Consider the following 19,549-nt stretch of genomic DNA (forward strand, 5'->3'; position numbering starts at 1 on the left):
CTGGGAAGGGAAGAGGGAAGAGAGAATGAAGAGGAATTGGTTAATGGACAAAAATATAGTTTGACAGCAGGAATAAGCTCTAATATTCTATAGTACAGCAGGAAAATTATAGTTACAATAATATCATACATTTTCAAATAGCTAGAAGAGAATTGTCATAGTCCCAAAACAAGGAAAAGAAAAATGTTTGAGGTGATGGATATCCCAATTACCCTGATTTGATCACTACACATTATATACACATATCAAAATATAACATGTACCCTAAAAATATGTACAAGTATTATACAATAATAAATATATAAATATAAATATGTTCCAAAACAAAAAGAGAAAATGTGATATGTATATACACATACACATACATATATATGTGTGTATATATGTATGTATAGACACAACAGAATACTACACAGCCTTTAAAAGAGGAGGAAATTCTTTCCATTGCGACAACATGAATGAAACTGGAGAACAACATGCCAAGTGAAATAAGCCAGGCACAGAAAAATACTGTACTACCTCACTTATCTGTGGAATCTGAAAAAGTTGGCCTCATAGAAACAGAGTGTTAGGAAGGTGGTTACCAGAGGTTGGGGGTAGTTGGAGGGATGGAGAAAGGAAAGATATTGATCAAAGGGTACAAAATCTCAGACTGGAGGAGCAACTTTTAATGATCTATTGCAATGTATGGTGACCACATTTAATAATAATGTATTGAAGGTATATACACATCTCTAGATATATCTATCTAGAGAGAGAGGAGGGAGAGAGAGGGAGAGATGGGATCTTGCTCTGTTGCCCAGGCATCCTGGAACTCCTGGCCCTAAATAATTCTCCTACTTCAGCCTCCTGGGTGGCTGGGACTATTGGTGTGCAACACCACAACTGCTTGATTAGAAAAAAAAAATTTAGAGACTCCTCGTCCAGGCCGGCCTCAAGCTCCTGACATTAAGCTATCCTCCTACCTCAGCCTCCCAGGTAGCTGATTACAGGTACAAGCCACCACACCTGGCTTGGTATCCTGTGTTTTAAAATTGCTAAAAGAATAGATTTTTAACGTCTCAACACAAAAAAAGGATAAATCTTTGAGGTGGTACAAACATTAATTAACTTGATTGGCTCTTTACACAATGTATATATAGATAAAGTCTCATAAATATACAAATTATTTGTCAATTAAAAATAATTTTTTTAAAATGTATTGAACAAATATTTCACAAAAGAAAACACATAAGTTAGCACATAAAAAGATTTTCAACATCATTATTTATTAGGAAAATGAAAATTAAAACCACAATAAGATACCATTTCATACTTTCTACAATGACTGTTCAAAATAAGATAGACAATAACAAATGCTGGTAAGAACATAGGGAAGTTGCAATTCTCATGAATTGCTGCTGGGAATGTAAAATGATACAGTCGCTTTGGAGAACAATTTGTCACTTTCTCAAAAAGTTAAAACTAAAACTGTCATATGAACCAGCAATTTCACAGAAGATAAGTGAAAATATATGTCAACATAAATACTTGGGCACATATGCTCATAACAGCATTATTCATTATAGCCCCAACCTGGAAACAACCTAAATGTCCATCAATTCCTTATGGATAGACAAAAAGTGGTATTCAGCAATAAAAAGAAATAAAGTATTGACACATGCTACATCATGGATGAACCTCTAATACACTATTCTAAGTGAAAAAAGCCACTGAGAGATCTGATATTATATAATTTATATTATATTAAATATCTAAAATTGCAAATTTATAGAGACAGAAAGTAAACTAGTGGTTGTTTTGAGCCAGGTAGGGAGTAGGCATTAACTATTATGAGCTTGAAGGATCTTACTTGGGAGATGAAAATATTCTAAAACTGAGGTTTGGTGATAATGGCATCACTCAGTACAGTTACTAATAATCATTGAGTTGTTTACTTGAAATGAATGATTTTGTGATAGGTTAAATATGTCTCAATAAAGTTGTTTGGGAAAAAAAAGGCAACCTTCTCTGTTACCTGATAAACTGGTTGGAGGAGAATTCCCAAGGCTATGTTTTGGAGTGCTCAGACAACTGGATGCCTAAAAATGCCATTAATGTGGCAGGCACATTAATATCTCCCCTGATATGCAGGTGTCTCATCAGGAAACACTAGTGACTACTAATCAGTAGTAATGTCCAGTTACTACTCCCCATTATTACCATTAATAAGTCATCAATACAGTAGACAAGTTTGGCGTTTGGCGAGATGTCCAGATGGTCAAAATCTCTTCAGACGGTATTATGACAGGAGAATTAACATTCTACTGGGATAAGATCACGCATGTATAGTGCCGTCATTTCAAAGTGAGTTCAAATTACTTATGACTGTTTTCCCTGATAAGAATTGAGAACACATTTGTCAGATTAATGGCTACACAATTACTAGAGCCTGTATCAGTGAATTCTAGTAAATATACTATATTCAGCACAATCGTTGCATTTGGAACTACCAATTGGTTATATTTACCTTACTCCATTGTATTTTGACATAATTTTTAAAATTTTTTCTTTTCTTTCCTTCCTTCATTCTCCCCTTCCTCTCACCTCTATTTTTTCTTCTTTGTTGCTTGGTTGCTTGCTTTCCTTTTTGCAATATCAGATTGGTAAACTAACACTTTCTAAAATGGCAATAATCTGTCCTTCTATCTGGGATGTCATATTGCTTCTAATTACTCTTATGGTTGTAAGTGTTGCATTTTCAGAGACTTCTGCTTGGTGTTTTCTATTTTAATGCTCGTATTCTATAGGCCAGGGAACCAATGTGAAAATTCTATCAGCTACTTAGTATATCCATTCTAATTATGCATCAGGAGCCAGGAAAATGACACAAATAGGCCCACTGGACCAGACTTCATTCATCACCTAGTATCTGTATGATTTTCTCTAACAGGGACCATAATGGGATTTTCGTTTCCCAGATATGAGTACTGTCTCAGACTCTAGACCTCAAATATCTGAATATTTCCCTTTATCTGCTGTTCAGTTACTCTAGTAAACGGGCATAATTCTGAGGAATGATTGGGGGAATTGTTTTTGTATACATTTACTGTAGTGTGGAGCTCTTCTTCAAGTGGAACTGGCCTCTTCTTGAATTGATGGGTGCTAGATCTGATTACTCACTCATTTTTAGAAACTGGGTAATAGATTTTTTTTATTCCGTTATGGTGGCTTTTACCAATATTTTGCCTACCACTTCTTGATTTCCTTTTTCCTCCTTGGGCGATGTAAGTCAAGCAATACTTCTCTTGGCTGCCTACAGCTCTTGCTCCATCTAGTTATCATAACAGAAACCTGCAGGTCAACATCTAAGCTTTTTGTTACATACTTGTTGCACACTTTCAAAATTATTATAGTTGCCTCTGATGGCTAATGAGTGCTAAGCATCCTCTTATATTCCAGGCTCCTATTGTTGTGACTGATAGTAGGGAGTCCATTCTTTAAGCTTTAGTGAAAGACCCTCTAGACCTTCCCTTGTAACCTTGTCAGTCGGTCGGTGCACTAGTATTATAAGCTAAATCCATTTGATTTTGCCAAGCTTACTTAGACTTTTGAGCCTTTCATTTAAGATATGCCAAAGCAGTTCCAGCATTTCTACCTTGGATAGAATGGATCATCATTCTGTCCAAGTTTCAAAGGTATAAAATTATGACTTATAGAAAAGTACTTCCATGTCAATAAATTCTCCCTTATCTATCCCACACTTTGCCCCCACGCATTGTTCCAACCTTCAACATTCATTCATTCTTCCAGTGCATATTAGTCAGTTCATGAAGTCCTGTTGGTTATTTCTCTTTTAACTGAGAGTAGGGTTAGTATCTCCCCAGTCTCACATTATGTACCCATACTCTAGTTATTTACCTAGAAGCAGTAAAGGTAGGTGGGACTGATCTTAAGATGAATGTGTATTATTTTGCAGTGCATACACCTTAGTTAGAGCCTTTGACTTTTTTCCAGGGAAAGTGAATGTGCTACTTTCCAGTAAGAAGGAGGAAGCCACTTCTGCTGGCCCAACATGTTCGAAGGAAGATATTCTTATATCAGATATTAGATTCTAACATTTTTCTTATTAGACCTTAGCATAAAAGAGTTTCCGGAACTGTGAATTCAGCTTTCTTTGTAACTTCACTATTCTCACAATTAGTATCCATCCTGATTTACAGCACTGGCTGCCCCTAGACTCTAGACAATAGAGATCGCTTTGTGTACTGTCATGGGGCCTTCTATATTTTTATACTGTGGCCTGAGTTGATAGTTGACTGACCTGAGCCTGTTATTTTCTTCTGCAAGCACTTCGATGCCAATTAGAAATAACCAGCCAACTCCTTATTTTTATAAAGTAGCATTGTCCTGCTATCAAATCTAGGTCTCTAACCCAACTTAAATCATCACAAGTGAGAGTCTAGTAGTTGTGATATGCAGTGTGCCAGAGATTCTCATGATCTTACTTACCATCAACAATGAGGGACTGTTGCACTGGGCTTGTGAGCGATTTAAATTCAAAATCTCATTCTGAGAATCTGTTCTATAGAAGCAGGTCTAGTATTAACTGTCCTACCTTGTATTCATCCAGAAGTCTCTGAGATCAGGATTGGAGTGCAAATACTTTTACTGGGCAAAAGCAATCCTAAGAAAATCTAGTAGTTTTCTGGTAGAGTAAGGAAGTGGGACAAGGGAAGAAGAGAACCAATAAACAGCACATTACCAAACAATTTGCCACTGTAGGCAATCGAAGCAATCCTTCTTCTGGCATTCTCAATATTCCTTACTCTGCTTACTTTTTTTCCTTAGTGCTTATCATAGATGACTTATTTATTTGTATTTATGTGTTTGTGTTTGCTGCTAGATTGTAAGTGTCAAGAGGAAAGTAATTCTTATCTATTTTATTCATTGATGCAACCTAAGGATTTATACCGTATGTATAGTCAGCTGTCCCCTTTTTTTGGCCTTAACAAAACACCATGAACCCTTCTTCGTTTGTTGAAAACACATTTTTTCATGTGTTATTATCTTCTATCACACAGATATACTTTAATTGATTTTAATTATTCTGGCAAATTTAAATTGCTTAATAATTCTTGATCTATAAATCAGTAAATTGCTTAATAATTCTTGGTCTGTAAATCAGTAAATTGCTTAATAATTCCTGATCTATTAATCAGTAATGTTATTATGGACATATTTTAACATAGAAACGACTAGGTCAAGATCTACTAGCATTTTTTAATGGGCCTGGTCTATGTTTCCAAAGTGTCTATCAAAAAGTTGTCCGAAATCTGCAGTGTGGGCCTGCCGGCTGGAGACCCAGGAGAGCTGATGACACAGATGAAGGTCTGAGGCAGTCTGCTGGTCTGATGGGGAATTCTCCCTTGCCTTGAAAGGCTGGTCCTTTTGTTCTATGCAGGCCTTCAACTTACTGGATGAGCTCCCCCCGCATTATGGAGAGCAGCCCACTTTACTCAAGGCTCACCATTTTAAATGTTAATGTTATCCAAAAATGCCCTCTATGTTGAATCATAAATAAAGCCACCACATTTAGTAAATCTTTCCTTACCTCCAAATCCAGTATTCACTTAATCTGGTTGTCAAAAACTTCTCTATAATTCTTTATTTTACACAATATATCTGTACCACCTAATGACCCCATTTCAGAAACAAATCACACTGAAGCTAATAGACTGCTTCTGCAGACTTTCTTTGGTGATCATTATCTGTGTGTTTAAAAGACAGAAACAGAACTTAGATTTTGCAACTCATTTTAAGTGAAACACAATTATCTAATGCCAATGTGCCACTTGAGACTTTTTAATATACTCAGAGGCTGCCTTGGTAGTCAAATTTCTCATAAATCTGGTAGAGCTTATATACCTAATATGGAAGTAAATGTCATGTGAATAGTTATAAATGTGATGACCATTTATCAGAATGTTTTGGAATATTTGTCTTCAGCATGGACCCATTAGTAGAAGAATCCTGCATTAACCTTGAATGATTTGGGGAAGTAAGTAGGCTATCAATAATAAATGATGAACAAAGTAACCCACACAACTGGAGATTTCATCATGCCTGACTGTACCAATCTAGAGAAGGCAAATATTTTGGCACATATAAATCTGATGCTCCTTGTATGAGTAAATCTTTTTCAAAGTGTAATGCTTGATCAAAGTTATATAATGTGCAGAGTTGGAAAATTTTCAGCATATTTTTGGAGTGTAACTTGTTACTTTGATTATTTAGAGATAAATTTGTCATTTTATACTTGATTAACTGGATAATGGTAGATATAATTCTGCTTGAATTACTAAAATAAATGCAGCTATGCTAATATAATCTGGCAGATCTATAATTATTTTTCTTTTGTCACCTGGAGAAATGAACATGATTCATTACTGCAAATTTCCACCCTCAGATTATTTATTCCCAAGCCTTTGTTATGGTCATTGGTCACAAATGGCCCATAGTTAAAGGATTCTTAATTGGTGGGTGACAGGGTATATTTATATCTTAATTCCAAGGAAGACTCAAATCTGAAGTTCTCTAACTTTAAAATAATGCTTTTCATGAATTATTTTTAAGATGCAGAAGATGATGATTAAATCATCTCTGGGATAAAATATGTGTGTTTTCAATAGCTCCATTCAAGTATAATAGATGTAAAATATAAATTGGGTGAGCTGCAGTATCAGCACTGAGCATCTTAACTCCAGGTTAGTAAAGAACTTTTGTAATAAATACGAACATGCATGAGATATAAGTCAAATACAGACTAATTATTATATTATTTTATATATTAAATCATTGGATTACATCATAATAACTTGCAAGTTAAAGTTAAATTTTTTTCATTATTATTTGGATTTATAGTTTAATTTAAAAATACCATTGGTTTGTATACAAAATCAATGCCATTTTTTTCTGATTACAAACTTAGTATTTATTTGCTTTTAGATGATTTACACATTATAGAGTTCTCAGAAATTAGAACTTTAATCGAGATTATTTATTACACGTCTTTTAATATCCATTTTAAAAACATTGTTGAGGTATAATTCATATATCATAAAATTCACTGATTTTACATGTACGATTCAATGGTTTTTAGTGTATTTACAGAGTTGTACAATCATCACCAGTATCTAATGTAGAACAACTTTGATTCAATAGCAAATTGAGTTCCTTTATGTTTGTTTCCCGAGTTTTCCATTTGATTATTTCAACTTTCTGTTCACTTAATCTTTATTTAAAAAGTATATTAAATACAATTATGTTTTAGATTTACAAGTGAAATCTTTCAGGGGCACGAAAAGGGAAAGAATATCAATAAAAGTATAGCTCTGCATAGTATTCCATGGTGTGTATGTGCCACATTTTCTTAATCCAGTCTATCGTTGTTGGACATTTGGGTTGGTTCCAACTCTTTGCTATTGTAAATAGTGCCGCAATAAACATACGTGTGCATGTGTCTCTATAGCAGCATGATTTATAGTCCTTTGGGTATATACCCAGTAATGGGATGGCTGGGTCAAATGGTATTTCTAGTTCTAGATCCCTGAGGAATCGCCACACTGACTTCCACAATGGTTGAACTAGTTTACAGTCCCACCAACAATGTAAAAGTGTTCCTATTTCTCCACATCCTCTCCAGCACCTGTTGTTTCCTGTTTTTTTAATGATGGCCATTCTAACTGGTGTGAGATGGTATCTCACTGTGGTTTTGATTTGGCACATATACACCATGGAATACTATGCAGCCATAAAAAATGATGAGTTCGTGTCCTTTGTAGGGACATGGATGAAACTGGAAAACATCATTCTCAGTAAACTATCGCAAGGACAAAAAACCAAACACCGCATGTTCTCACTCATAGGTGGGAATTGAACAATGAGGACTCATGGACACAGGAAGGGGAACATCACATTCCAGGGACTGTTGTGGGGTGGGGGGAGGGGGGAGGGACAGCATTAGGAGATATACCTAATGCTAAATGATGAGTTAATGGGTGCAGGAAATCAACATGGCACATGGATACATATGTAACAAACCTGCACATTGTGCACATGTACCCTAAAACCTAAAGTATAATAAAAAAAAAAAAAAAAAAGAAAAAAAAAAGTATAGCTCTGTGCCCTGTGATGTGTGTGCTGGAATGGGTGTCGGAGGAATCGGACTAAACTTCCTAAGAATTCTTGCTTTGTGATTATGTCCCTTGTGCCCGCTGGGGATTTTGGCTTCAGACTTAAAATTTCAGACTAAAGATGGGTAGCATCTAATTGTCAAAAAAAGTGTTGCAATTAAATGATTTAATGTAATGTTTTTATAAAAATTCAAGGAGAAGCAAAGCAATTTTGAATTTTCGTTATCTTGACAACAGTCTGGTTGAGATGGGTGCTATTTGGGTGGACTAAAGAAGATATGGTAACCATTAATCCCTTTAGATTCTAAAAATCTCTTACTATATCAAATTCTCATTATTAGACTATTTCACACTAGAATAAGTTACTTTATTTCCCTGTAGAAGCCTTACAAGACTCGTCTTTTATGTTACATTCTTCAATTTTATAAAGGAACAACATTAAATGAAGGAGAGTCCTGCATCTTTTTTGTAATTTCTCATGAAGGATTCTATGTGATGCCCCTTATTAAAAGGTTTATACAATATTTTCCTCTCAGTGAGGAGAGTGAGACTCCAGTTTATTGCTCATAAAAAAAACTAATAATGGGACCTATGCATCCTGTTCCATTTCATCTGAAAACTCAGAGCTACATTTTAAAATAACGTGATGAACTTATTAGTCAATCATGTGTAATGGTGAAAACACCCTCAAAAATGGTTACATAGGTTTTATGCTCTGGTCCTTGTTGAGAGGTCTTGGAAATATCTTTTTCAGTGAAAGTCATCCTGACTGCATTTTCATACTCATTAATCATCCTCCCTTTATTCTCCCACCCTCCTCACTACCGTTCCCATTGTTTAGTAACCATTTTTATACTATCTCCATCAGCTTATTTTGCTCAGCTTCCACATAATAATTTAAAATATTTTTAAAAGAAAGTCATTCTAAATCATCTCAGAGAAAGTTTATAATAATAAATCTATCTATAAATGAATTAGATCATTTAATTTGATTACATCTAATCAAATAGGCTTTTTATCCCAAATGCAATTCATTTAAAAATGATAAGAGCAAAATAAAAATCTGTGGGGTGAAGAAACTAAATAAAATCTAGATTAAGTGATTTATTTCTTCTTGTATTGATTGGTTTTTATATCAAATAAAGTGAGATGAAAAACTGTGTTAGTGTCTTATACAGTCTGAATAAGTGAGTGTGTAAGTGAGTAAATGAATAAGGAAGAAGATAGCCTGACTACTGCCAAGAGAGGTCCTGGAAGGAACTGAGATTTTCAAAATTCCAAAGGAAGTATTATGGAGATAACCAAGTTGGTAAAATAATTAAAAAATAATTGAGTAAATATTTTAAATAGATGATTTTATATTGTATAAATTGTACCTTAATAAAGTGGTTGGGAAAAAAAAGAAATATTCCAAGCAGATTTAATATGGAAGAAATCTCAACATTATGGCTCTATAGGAAGCAATTTCTTGAGTTGAAATTTAACTGGAAAATAAGATACAAATGCCCTGACAAGATCTACTTTTTCGCTCATTTAATCAAAAGCATTACAACACATTTTACCATAAATATTTTTATTCATTTTTTGAGAAAAAAATGAATTATAATTATAACAAATTAAAAGTGTGATTATAAACAAATATATTAATAATATAATACTCTATGTCTCTGTTAGGCTGATTATCAGTCTGCACTCTTCTCTCTTCCTCCTTCCACCTTTTCTCTCTAGTTTGCTGATTACGGCCCATATTTCCAGCATATTGAAATATTCTATAAGTCTATAAGTAAATCATGTCAGATTTGTGCTATCTGTAAACTTGCAAATTATACATATCCAGGTTGTTGATGAAGGGCAAGGAAGAGGAAAGAGTCCCACATTTTGCAATTATAGGCTGTCCACCCTGATAGCATAGATTAACACTTTAGATTAAAACTTTTTGTAAACGAGCTATTTTTTAGATCAAATTTTCCTCACAGATATTATCTGAGAATATGAGAAAAGCCATTCTACAACTCACATATAACACAATAAATGAGACTTTTATAAAATTACTAAGCAACATACATAACTTGGGTACATGATTTGGGAGCTCATCTGTATTTATACATCACCTCCCGCCCATAGTCATTATATCCAAACATGCATTTTAGCTTAAAGTAATTTTTCTCCTTTAAATTTTGTCGTTGAGGAACAAAATTTGCTTCTCTTGGATTCAGGAGAAAGACATGTTAATCATATTTATATACATAGATACATCTACCTATCAACATGCCTTTGCTAGGTTTAGTTTTGTGTTTGTGTGTGTAAATGGAGAGGAAGAGGAAGAGACACTTAATAATGTACATTCAGTTTCCCATGTTTTATGTGTTGACATTATTTTTAAGTGAAGCTTTAATTTCAATATTTAGTGCTTAAGAATAATTAATTATCCATTGGGCAATGATATCGACATAGATGGTGAGAAGATAGAACCCCTGAAAAAATCTTCATATTCTCAATCCTCCTAAGGAATTTTGGTTCACCTACTGCACTTGACTGATCCATGTTTTTATATGGACAAAGGCCATGGAAAGAAGGAAAGAAAAAGTTCCTACAACTCTCACCTATGCAGAAGTCTTCCAGAATGTCTAACCGCCCCTCAGGAATCACTGAAGTTTGAAAAAGGCAAATATACATGCTTGTTAGTATATAACAGTCTATATTTTAGAGTATCTCTGCAAGTTAAAAATTATACAGAGATAACACTTAGTTGATCACTTTCGTGTGCCAGGCAGTTGACAGGCACTTTCACTTACTTCTTTTCTTCCTTCCTCTCCGTCTCTCCTTCTTTCTAATTGACAAATGAAAATTATATATGTTTATAATGTACAACATGATGTTTTCATATATGTAAACATTGTGGAATGGCTAAATCACATACTTATTTTCTGTGATGAGAATGCAAAATCTACTCTTTTAGTGATTTTCAAGTGTATAATATATTGCTATCAGCTATAATCACAATGATGTACAATAGATCACTTGAATTTTTTCCTTCTGTCCAATTGAAACTTTGTTCTTTGATAAACTTATCCCTTACCCTCCTCCTTCCCAGCCTCCGGTAACCACCATTTTACTTTCTATTTCTGTAAGTTTGACTTTTTTAGATTCCACATATTAAGTGACATAATTTGATATTTGTCTTTCTGTGCCTGGCTTATTTCACTTAACACAATGTCCTTGAGGTGTTGCTGCAAATGACAGGATTTTTTTCTTTATTTAGATTACAAACAAAGTCTGAAACCTGAGGCAATGGACCCACAGAACTATTCCTTGGTGTCAGAATTTGTGTTGCATGGACTCTGCACTTCACGACATCTTCAAAATGTTTTCTTTATATTTTTCCTTGGGATCTATGTGGCCGTTATGCTAGGTAACCTTCTCATTTTGGTCACTGTAATTTCTGATCCCTGCCTGCACTCCTCCCCTATGTACTTCCTGCTGGGGAACCTATCTTTCCTGGACATGTGGCTGGCCTCGTTTGCCACTCCCAAGATGATCAGGGATTTCCTTAGTGATCAAAAACTCATCTCCTTTGGAGGATGTGTGGCTCAAATCTTCTTCTTGCACTTTACTGGTGGAGCTGAGATGGTGCTCCTGGTTTCCATGGCCTATGACAGATATGTGGCCATATGCAAACCCTTGCATTACATGACTTTGATGAGTTGGCAGACTTGCATCAGGCTGGTGCTGGCTTCATGGGTCATTGGAATTGTGCACTCCATCAGTCAAGTGGCTTTCCCTGTAAATTTGCCTTACTGTGGCCCCAATGAGGTAGACAGCTTCTTCTGTGACCTCCCTCTAGTAATCAAACTTGCCTGCATGGACACCTATGTCTTGGGTGTAATTATGATCTCAGACAGTGGGTTGCTTTCCTTGAGCTGTTTTCTGCTCCTCCTAATCTCCTACACTGTGATCCTCCTCACTGTCAGACAGCGTGCTGCCGGTAGCGTATCCAAAGCACTCTCCACTTGCTCTGCACATATCATGATAGTGACGCTGTTCTTTGGCCCTTGCATTTTTATTTATGTGTGGCCTTTCAGTAGGTTCTCTGTGGACAAGCTGCTGTCTGTGTTTTATACCATTTTTACTCCACTCCTGAACCCCATTATCTACACATTGAGAAATGAGGAGATGAAAGCAGCTATGAAGAAACTGCAAAACCAACGGGTGACTTTTCAATGAAATCCAGCCTTCCATAGTGTTACATGTTTCTGTTCATTCAGGGGATATAATTTCTTTAATATAATTCTGCTCAAAGATTTCATTCTGACACTACATTGATATAATTTGTAATGTGCTATATTACAGAGAAAGAGTTGATTTCAAGAAAAAATATATCATTTTCTTTTATATTACAAATTTGTATATATAATGTATTACATATATACATAATGTATTTATATTACAAATATATATACATGTAAGCATATATGTATATATATTTTTATATATATATACAAAGCTTAAAATATATATACATACATCCATGTATATATGTAATATAAAATAAAATGATATACATGTCATTTATTCACAGAAACAGTGTATTATGTATTCAGAGAAATGATATATATATCATTTATTCAGAGAAATAGTTAATTTCAACAAATATATCATTTTATTTTATATTACAAATATATACATACATATATGTATGTATATTATGTATTTTATATATACATACATGTATTTTATTACAAACATATATACATACATGTATGTATATACATATATATGTAATGTATGTATCTATGTATGTTTATATATTTGTAAAATAAGATAAAATGATATATAATCTGTGAAGATGTATATGTATGTGTATATACACACACACACACACACGTATGTATATATATCTTCAACTCCACACATATATTTTGGATTGAACTCTGCATTTTCTAAAACCAGATTTATCTTACTAGTTTATTCTGCCCCAAAAGTTAATATGAAAAGGAATTTTTATTTTCTAATCATAGCTCAATACTGCAAATTGCATCATTCAAAACAGGAGACATTTGGCACAGGGAGGCAAGCCTGGGATTAAATAATGCCCAGCAAATATTTGTCCTAATTTTGGAAGCTTGAAAGGAGGTAACAGGGATCTAGAACTAGAAATACCATTTGACCCAGCCATCCCATTACTGGGTATATACCCAAAGGACTATAAATCATGCTGCTATAAAGACACATGCACACATATGTTTATTGTGGCACTATTCACAATAGCAAAGAGTTGGAACCAACCCAAATGTCCAACAACGATAGACTGGATTAAGAAAATGTGGCACATATACACCATGGAATACTATGCAGCTATACAAAATGATGAGTTCATGTCCTTTGTAGGGACATGGATGAAACTGGAAAACATCATTCTCAGTAAACTGTCACAAGGACAAAAAACCAAACACTGCATGTTCTCACTCATAGGTGGGAATTGAACAATGAGAACTCATGGACACAGGAAGGGGAACATCACACTCCGGGGACTGTTGTGGGGTGGGGGGAGGGGGGAGGGACAGCATTAGGAGATATACCTAATGCTAAATGACGAGTTAATGGGTGCAGGAAATCAACATGGCACACGGATACATATGTAACAAACCTGCACATTGTGCACATGTACCCTAAAACCTAAAGTATAATAATAAAAAAGGGGGATTTGAAAAATAAAAATAAATAAATAAATAAATTTTTCATTTAAAAAAAAAGAAAGGAGGAAAAAGCACAATTTCAAGATCCTATTGATTTTAAAAATATACTTTTCCTAGTAAATGTGTATTATATTGAACACTTTTATTTAAAAAATGAATACATTCCAGTGATTTTCATTACAGAAATTCATTTTAACATTGAAAAATCCATATTTTACAGCTAAATATTTTATAATGTAAACATAAACTATAGTGTTACATTTAATATGTATTGGATTATTAAATTAACACATTTTCACCCAATGTAGATTTTCAATAAACACTGCATCTATTTCTGATTTGATTCTGTCTCCTGGGGAGTCATTTTTTAGGAAGTGTGTGTTTGAATGCCACAGATTCAGATGTTATGCTGAATTTTTACATGACCATGGATCTTAAGAAGACAATTATAAACAAGAGTTAATTTGATTTTTACTAAATTAATGTGCAGGGAACTCAAGCAATTTTCTCCTAGGTTGACTCTGAGATATCAAAGCAAAGGAGAAAATTGGGTAATGATTGAGTTAGTTAAGCAATTGAATGGAACTTCCAATAACTTTGGATATTGTATTCAATCCAGGAAGGCATGCTTCTGGGTACTTACGACTTGCCCCATAATTGCAATCCAAACATATGCATGAATATAAAAGAACATAGAAGGAAAACAATTTCTGCCTTAAGATAAAGTCCCCTTACCTATTATAGTACTTTTTTTATTTTATAGACTTTGAACATAGTCAATTTTTACAATCAATTACACCTGTATATGTGAACATTAACAAAAGCTTAAAGAGAAATCAACATCTGCCTTAGAAGTAATTTTCTTTGTTGTTATTGATGTAATACTGATCACTGACTTGTTGCAGACTTTGGACATAATTTTTTAATCAAAATATAACAAATACTATCTATATATTTATTTTTTCAAGTATTATATGCTTTTCAAGTACCTACAACATTTCAGATTCCTGGCAATGATCTAGGAGTGAAGATAAAGTATTTAAGAACATACATTACCAGACACTTGGATCTTTTCAATTAGTGAAATAAAGACAAGTATACAGACAATCACAAACTATGAGGCAAAATGAAGACTATGATAGAAATAAACAGGATATCCTCAGAAGGCCCATCAAAGGGAAATCTAATCCAATCCTGATTGTTAGGAAGCCTTTATTCCTTCAACTTTTCTCTGATTTTCTAGGATTCTTTCTTATTAAATTATATATCTATAATTATATGTTAAAATATATTTATATATTATATAGTGTGTATATGTTTTATGCACTATAAATATATATTATATTTAGTGTGTATATATAATGTGTGTATGCATATATAAATATATATATATATATAGTCAGTGTATGTGTGTTTAGTATAGGAATAGTCATGTCGTAAATGCCCAAATATATACCAGATCCCATAAGATGTTTCTGACTTCTCACCAATGGCTCATGCTCCATTCCTAATCCCTGCTCAACTCTCCGCATTGCTTTGTCCAGATCCATAAAGATAAATGTGGATCATTGCACTCTCTAGGCACAGACATTCCTGGGGTTTAACTAGTAGTCTGGACTGTGTAAACATGGCTGTTGATAGGTTGGTGAAATTTGAGAGAAATCACCAGTTTTTGTTTTTCATAAACAATGTGCATTTTCAGAGAACTTGTCACCGTCAGTTCATAGGAAGCCACTGACTTCAAACTAGAGGAACCTTCCTGAATTTTGAGGAAGCATTTACAAAACGCATTTTTTGGTTTTGAAATGAGGTAAGTTAAATACATATTACAGTGAACGTTTTAAAATGCAAATAATATGGTTCCATAATTGGCCAGCTGAATTTGAACTTTAGGAACCAATCCCAGAAATCTGCTTTTTACTATAAACTGCCTCAGGTGATTCTCATTCACTGTTATGACTGAGAACCACTGAATAATTGCTGATGTTATCTGCAGGAGTAAATACTATTAAGGAATGGTTGGAAGGGTTTTCTTAACATATGAGTCTCTATTAGTGGACCAGGATGCATTTTCATAATTAATCATCCTAGAAATATATCATTAGGATATACTAATTTTTAAAAAACACAACCTCCTAAAATACATTATTGATGGTTATAAGACGAGGTCAATGATAAGTTTCTGTGAAATTGAAGGAATCTTAAATATCCCTCCTTGTCTCTAACTGCAATCATTAAGATATTTGCTGCTTCCTCTCCTAATTCTCTTTGATATATTCATGCTTTTCTTCAACATGAATATTAAAACAATGTTAAAATCAAATTATTTTGTCTGAAGACTTATTAATGTAAGTAATTTTAAATGATAAATTTTCACAGGAGAGCTCCAAATTTAAGGGTTTTCTTTTCTTTTTGTTTTTTTTTTTTTTTTTGAGACAGAGTCTCGCTCTGTCGCCCAGGCTAGAGTGCAGTGGCGCGATCTCGGCTCTCTGGAAGCTCCACCTTCCGGGTTCACGCCATTCTCCTGCCTCAGCCTCCCGAGTAGCTGGGACTACAGGCGCCCGCCACCATGCCTGGCTAATTTTTCTGTATTTTTAGTAGAGACGGGGTTTCACCATGTTAGCCAGGATGGTCTCGATCTCCTGACCTCGTGATCCGCCCGTCTTGGCCTCCCAAAGTGCTGGGATTACAGGCGTGAGCCACTGCACCCGACTAAGGGTTTTCATATGAAGTAAAATGTCTTTCCTATAAACTGGCAAACTATTTTTTCACTTTTATCTCTTCCTATTTGAACTCAGATGCAGTTTGAGGAGGATGAGGTCAGAGAGACTTTTAAAGAAAATGTATCCCCAAACATTGGCTTTTGTGGCTCCCTCCATCATGAGTGACCTGTGGATCATGCACAGGGTGGTGACTAACTTCTGCAACTCTAAGATTTCATTTAAGCAACCTTTTCTTCCCAGTTTCCAATATCTAGAATCTGATGTTCTATCTAGGAATGGTATGCCTGCATTATATTTTGCAACATTCTGTGGCTCTATGTTTTGAAATAAAAAGCTTTTAAAAGTCAGTTGTATTTCTATACACTGGAAATGCAAAAATGAAATGTAACCAAAGGAAAAGCACTAAAACAATGATACATGGAACAATATCAAAAAAGAATAATAATATCAGCACTTAGTGGTATAAATTTTCCTCTCAGTAATCCTTTTGCTTTGTCCTCTGAATTTTGGTATATTATATTTTCATTGTAATTCAGTTCAATGTATTTTTTATTTCATTTGAATTTTGTTTGTATGACCATGTCTTATTTATAAATGATTTGGATTGTTTCCAAGTGTTTGGAGATTTTCTTATCTTTCTATTCTTGCTTTATAGTCTGAATGAATCACAGCTAGAGAACATCTTCCATATAATTTGAATTATTTTACATTTTTTAGTTTGTTTTCAAAGCTGTATACTTTTATTTTGATGGCTTCTGGCAAATGTCATACAATTTTAATTTTTTTTATTTTTATTTTAAGTTTGGGGTACATGTACAGGTTTGTTACATAGGTAAACTTGTGTCAAGGGGGTTTGTGGCATAGATTATTTCATCACACAGGTATTAATCCTAGTACCCATTAGTTATTTTTCCTGATCCCCTCACTCTTCCTACCCTTCATCCTCCCATAGGCCCCAATGTCTGTTGTTCCTCTTTATGTGTCCACTTGTTCTCATCATTTAGTTTCCACTTAGAGAACATGTGGTATTTGGTTTTCTGTAACTGTATTTGCCAAGGATAATGGCCTCCAGCTCCATCCATGTCCCTGCAAAGGACAGGATCTCTTACTTTTTTATGGCTACATAGTATTCCATGGTGTATATGTACCACGTTTCTTTATCTAGTCTATCTTTTTTTTTTTTTTTTTTTGAGACGGAGTCTCGCTCTGTCGCCCAGGCTGGAGTGCAGTGGCGCAATCTCGGCTCACTGCAAGCTCCGCCTCCCGGGTTCACACCATTCTCCTGCCTCAGCCTCTCCGAGTAGCTGGGACTACAGGCTAGCTGGGACTACAGGCACCCGCCACCACGCCCGGCTAATTTTTTTGTATTTTTAGTAGAGACGGGGTTTCACCGTGGTCTCAATCTCCTGACCTTGTGATCCGCCCGCCTCGGCCTCCCAAAGTGCTGGGATTACAAGTGTGAGCCACCGCGCCCGGCCCATCTAGTCTATCATTAATGGACATTTAGGTTGTTGTGTTATGTTTCAGGAGATAACCTATCTTGATAAAGGTTCTGTGGGTGTTTGAAAAGGATGTGCATTCTCATGTCATTGGTGGAGTGTCCTACAAATGTCAATTAGGTCATGTTGGTTGTTAGTGTTGTTGAATTCTTCTATATAATTAATGAACTATTTCTATTAATTGTGTAAAGAGGCATGTTGAAGTATCTAATTATAATTGTACATTTGTCTATTTGTTCTTTCAGTCTTATCAGTTTTCATTTCACATAATTTGTAACTCACTTGTTTGGTACATACATATTTAGAATTGCTATAGCTTGTCCCTTTTATCATTGTGTTATATCTTACTCTGTCCCTGGTAATTTTCTTTGCTCTGAATATACCTGATATTAGCACAGTTACTCTAGCATCTTTTTGATTAATGTCTGCATGGTGCATCTTATTTCATCTTTTTATTTTCACACACTTGTGTCATTATATTTGAATTGAATTTCTTATAGATAGCATGTAAAAGGTCAATTTTTTCTACTTTGCCAATCTCTGTCTTGAAATTGGTGAATTTAAACCATTTATATCTAAAGTAATATTGATATGTTAGGATTAAGTCACCTATTTTATTTTTGATTTTGGTTTCTTCCCTCATTTTTAATTTGTTCTATTTTCCCTACTACCCTGTGGGTGACTGTGATATTTTTTTAGAATTTTATTTTGATCTATCCATAGAGTTTTTGGTGTATCTCTTTCTACAGGTTTCTTAGTGGTCATTCTAGGTATTACATTATGTAGCCAATTTACCTGTTCAAGTATAGTATAGAAATCTTATTCTTTCAGTCTCTTTATCCTCCCATGCTTTAAATACAAAATTGTCTTAACTATTTATATACATTGGGTACAACAATAAACAATGCAATAAGGTTGGCTTCAACTTTCAAATTCAATTTGGAAAACTCATGAGAAATAAAGGCTATTGTATTTACACATATTTTTCTTTTTATTGTTTTTTCTTTTGGTGTTCTAGGATTCTTACATTTTTAATGTTTATTGTTTTGTCTTCAAGTTTACTGATTCTCCCCTCTGTCCTCCCAAGTATGCTTTTAATTCCATTTGTTGAGGTGTCCTTCTTGCTTGCTTTTCTGTATTTCTTCTTCCTTTTTCCTTCCCTTCCTTCCTTCCTTCCTTCCTCCCTCCCTCCCTCCCTCCCTCCCTCCTTCTTTTCCTCCCTCCCTACCTCCCTTCCTTCTGTCTCTCTCTCTTTTTCTTTCTTTCTGTTATGGTATTTTTCAGTTCTATAATAAAACCTCTATTTCCATTTGTTTCTTTTTTATGTCTTCTATTTATTTACTGAGACTTTTTATTTTTGTATTTTCTTCAAACATGCTTGTAATTTCTCATTGAAGAATTTTATGATAATTTTAGTGTCTGTTTTATCTTAGAATTGGCATCTATTCACTATTTTT

The 19,549-nt window shown here is 34.4% G+C and overlaps 1 protein-coding gene and 1 pseudogene across 1 annotated transcript; one reads left to right on the top strand and one right to left on the bottom strand.

The window, feature by feature from the left end:
- The window catches only part of LOC100601371, a 481,171-nt pseudogene that overhangs the window by 214,809 nt on the left and 246,813 nt on the right, over positions 1 to 19,549 (bottom strand).
- Positions 11,466 to 12,398, top strand: LOC100587727 (olfactory receptor 4K14). The gene has a single exon (XM_003282017.3). It carries the CDS (start codon positions 11,466 to 11,468, stop codon positions 12,396 to 12,398), a length of 933 nt encoding a protein of 310 aa, XP_003282065.2.

This window comes from Nomascus leucogenys, chromosome 22a, assembly GCF_006542625.1.
Source record: "Nomascus leucogenys isolate Asia chromosome 22a, Asia_NLE_v1, whole genome shotgun sequence".
In the NCBI taxonomy this organism is placed as follows: Eukaryota; Metazoa; Chordata; class Mammalia; order Primates; family Hylobatidae; genus Nomascus; species Nomascus leucogenys.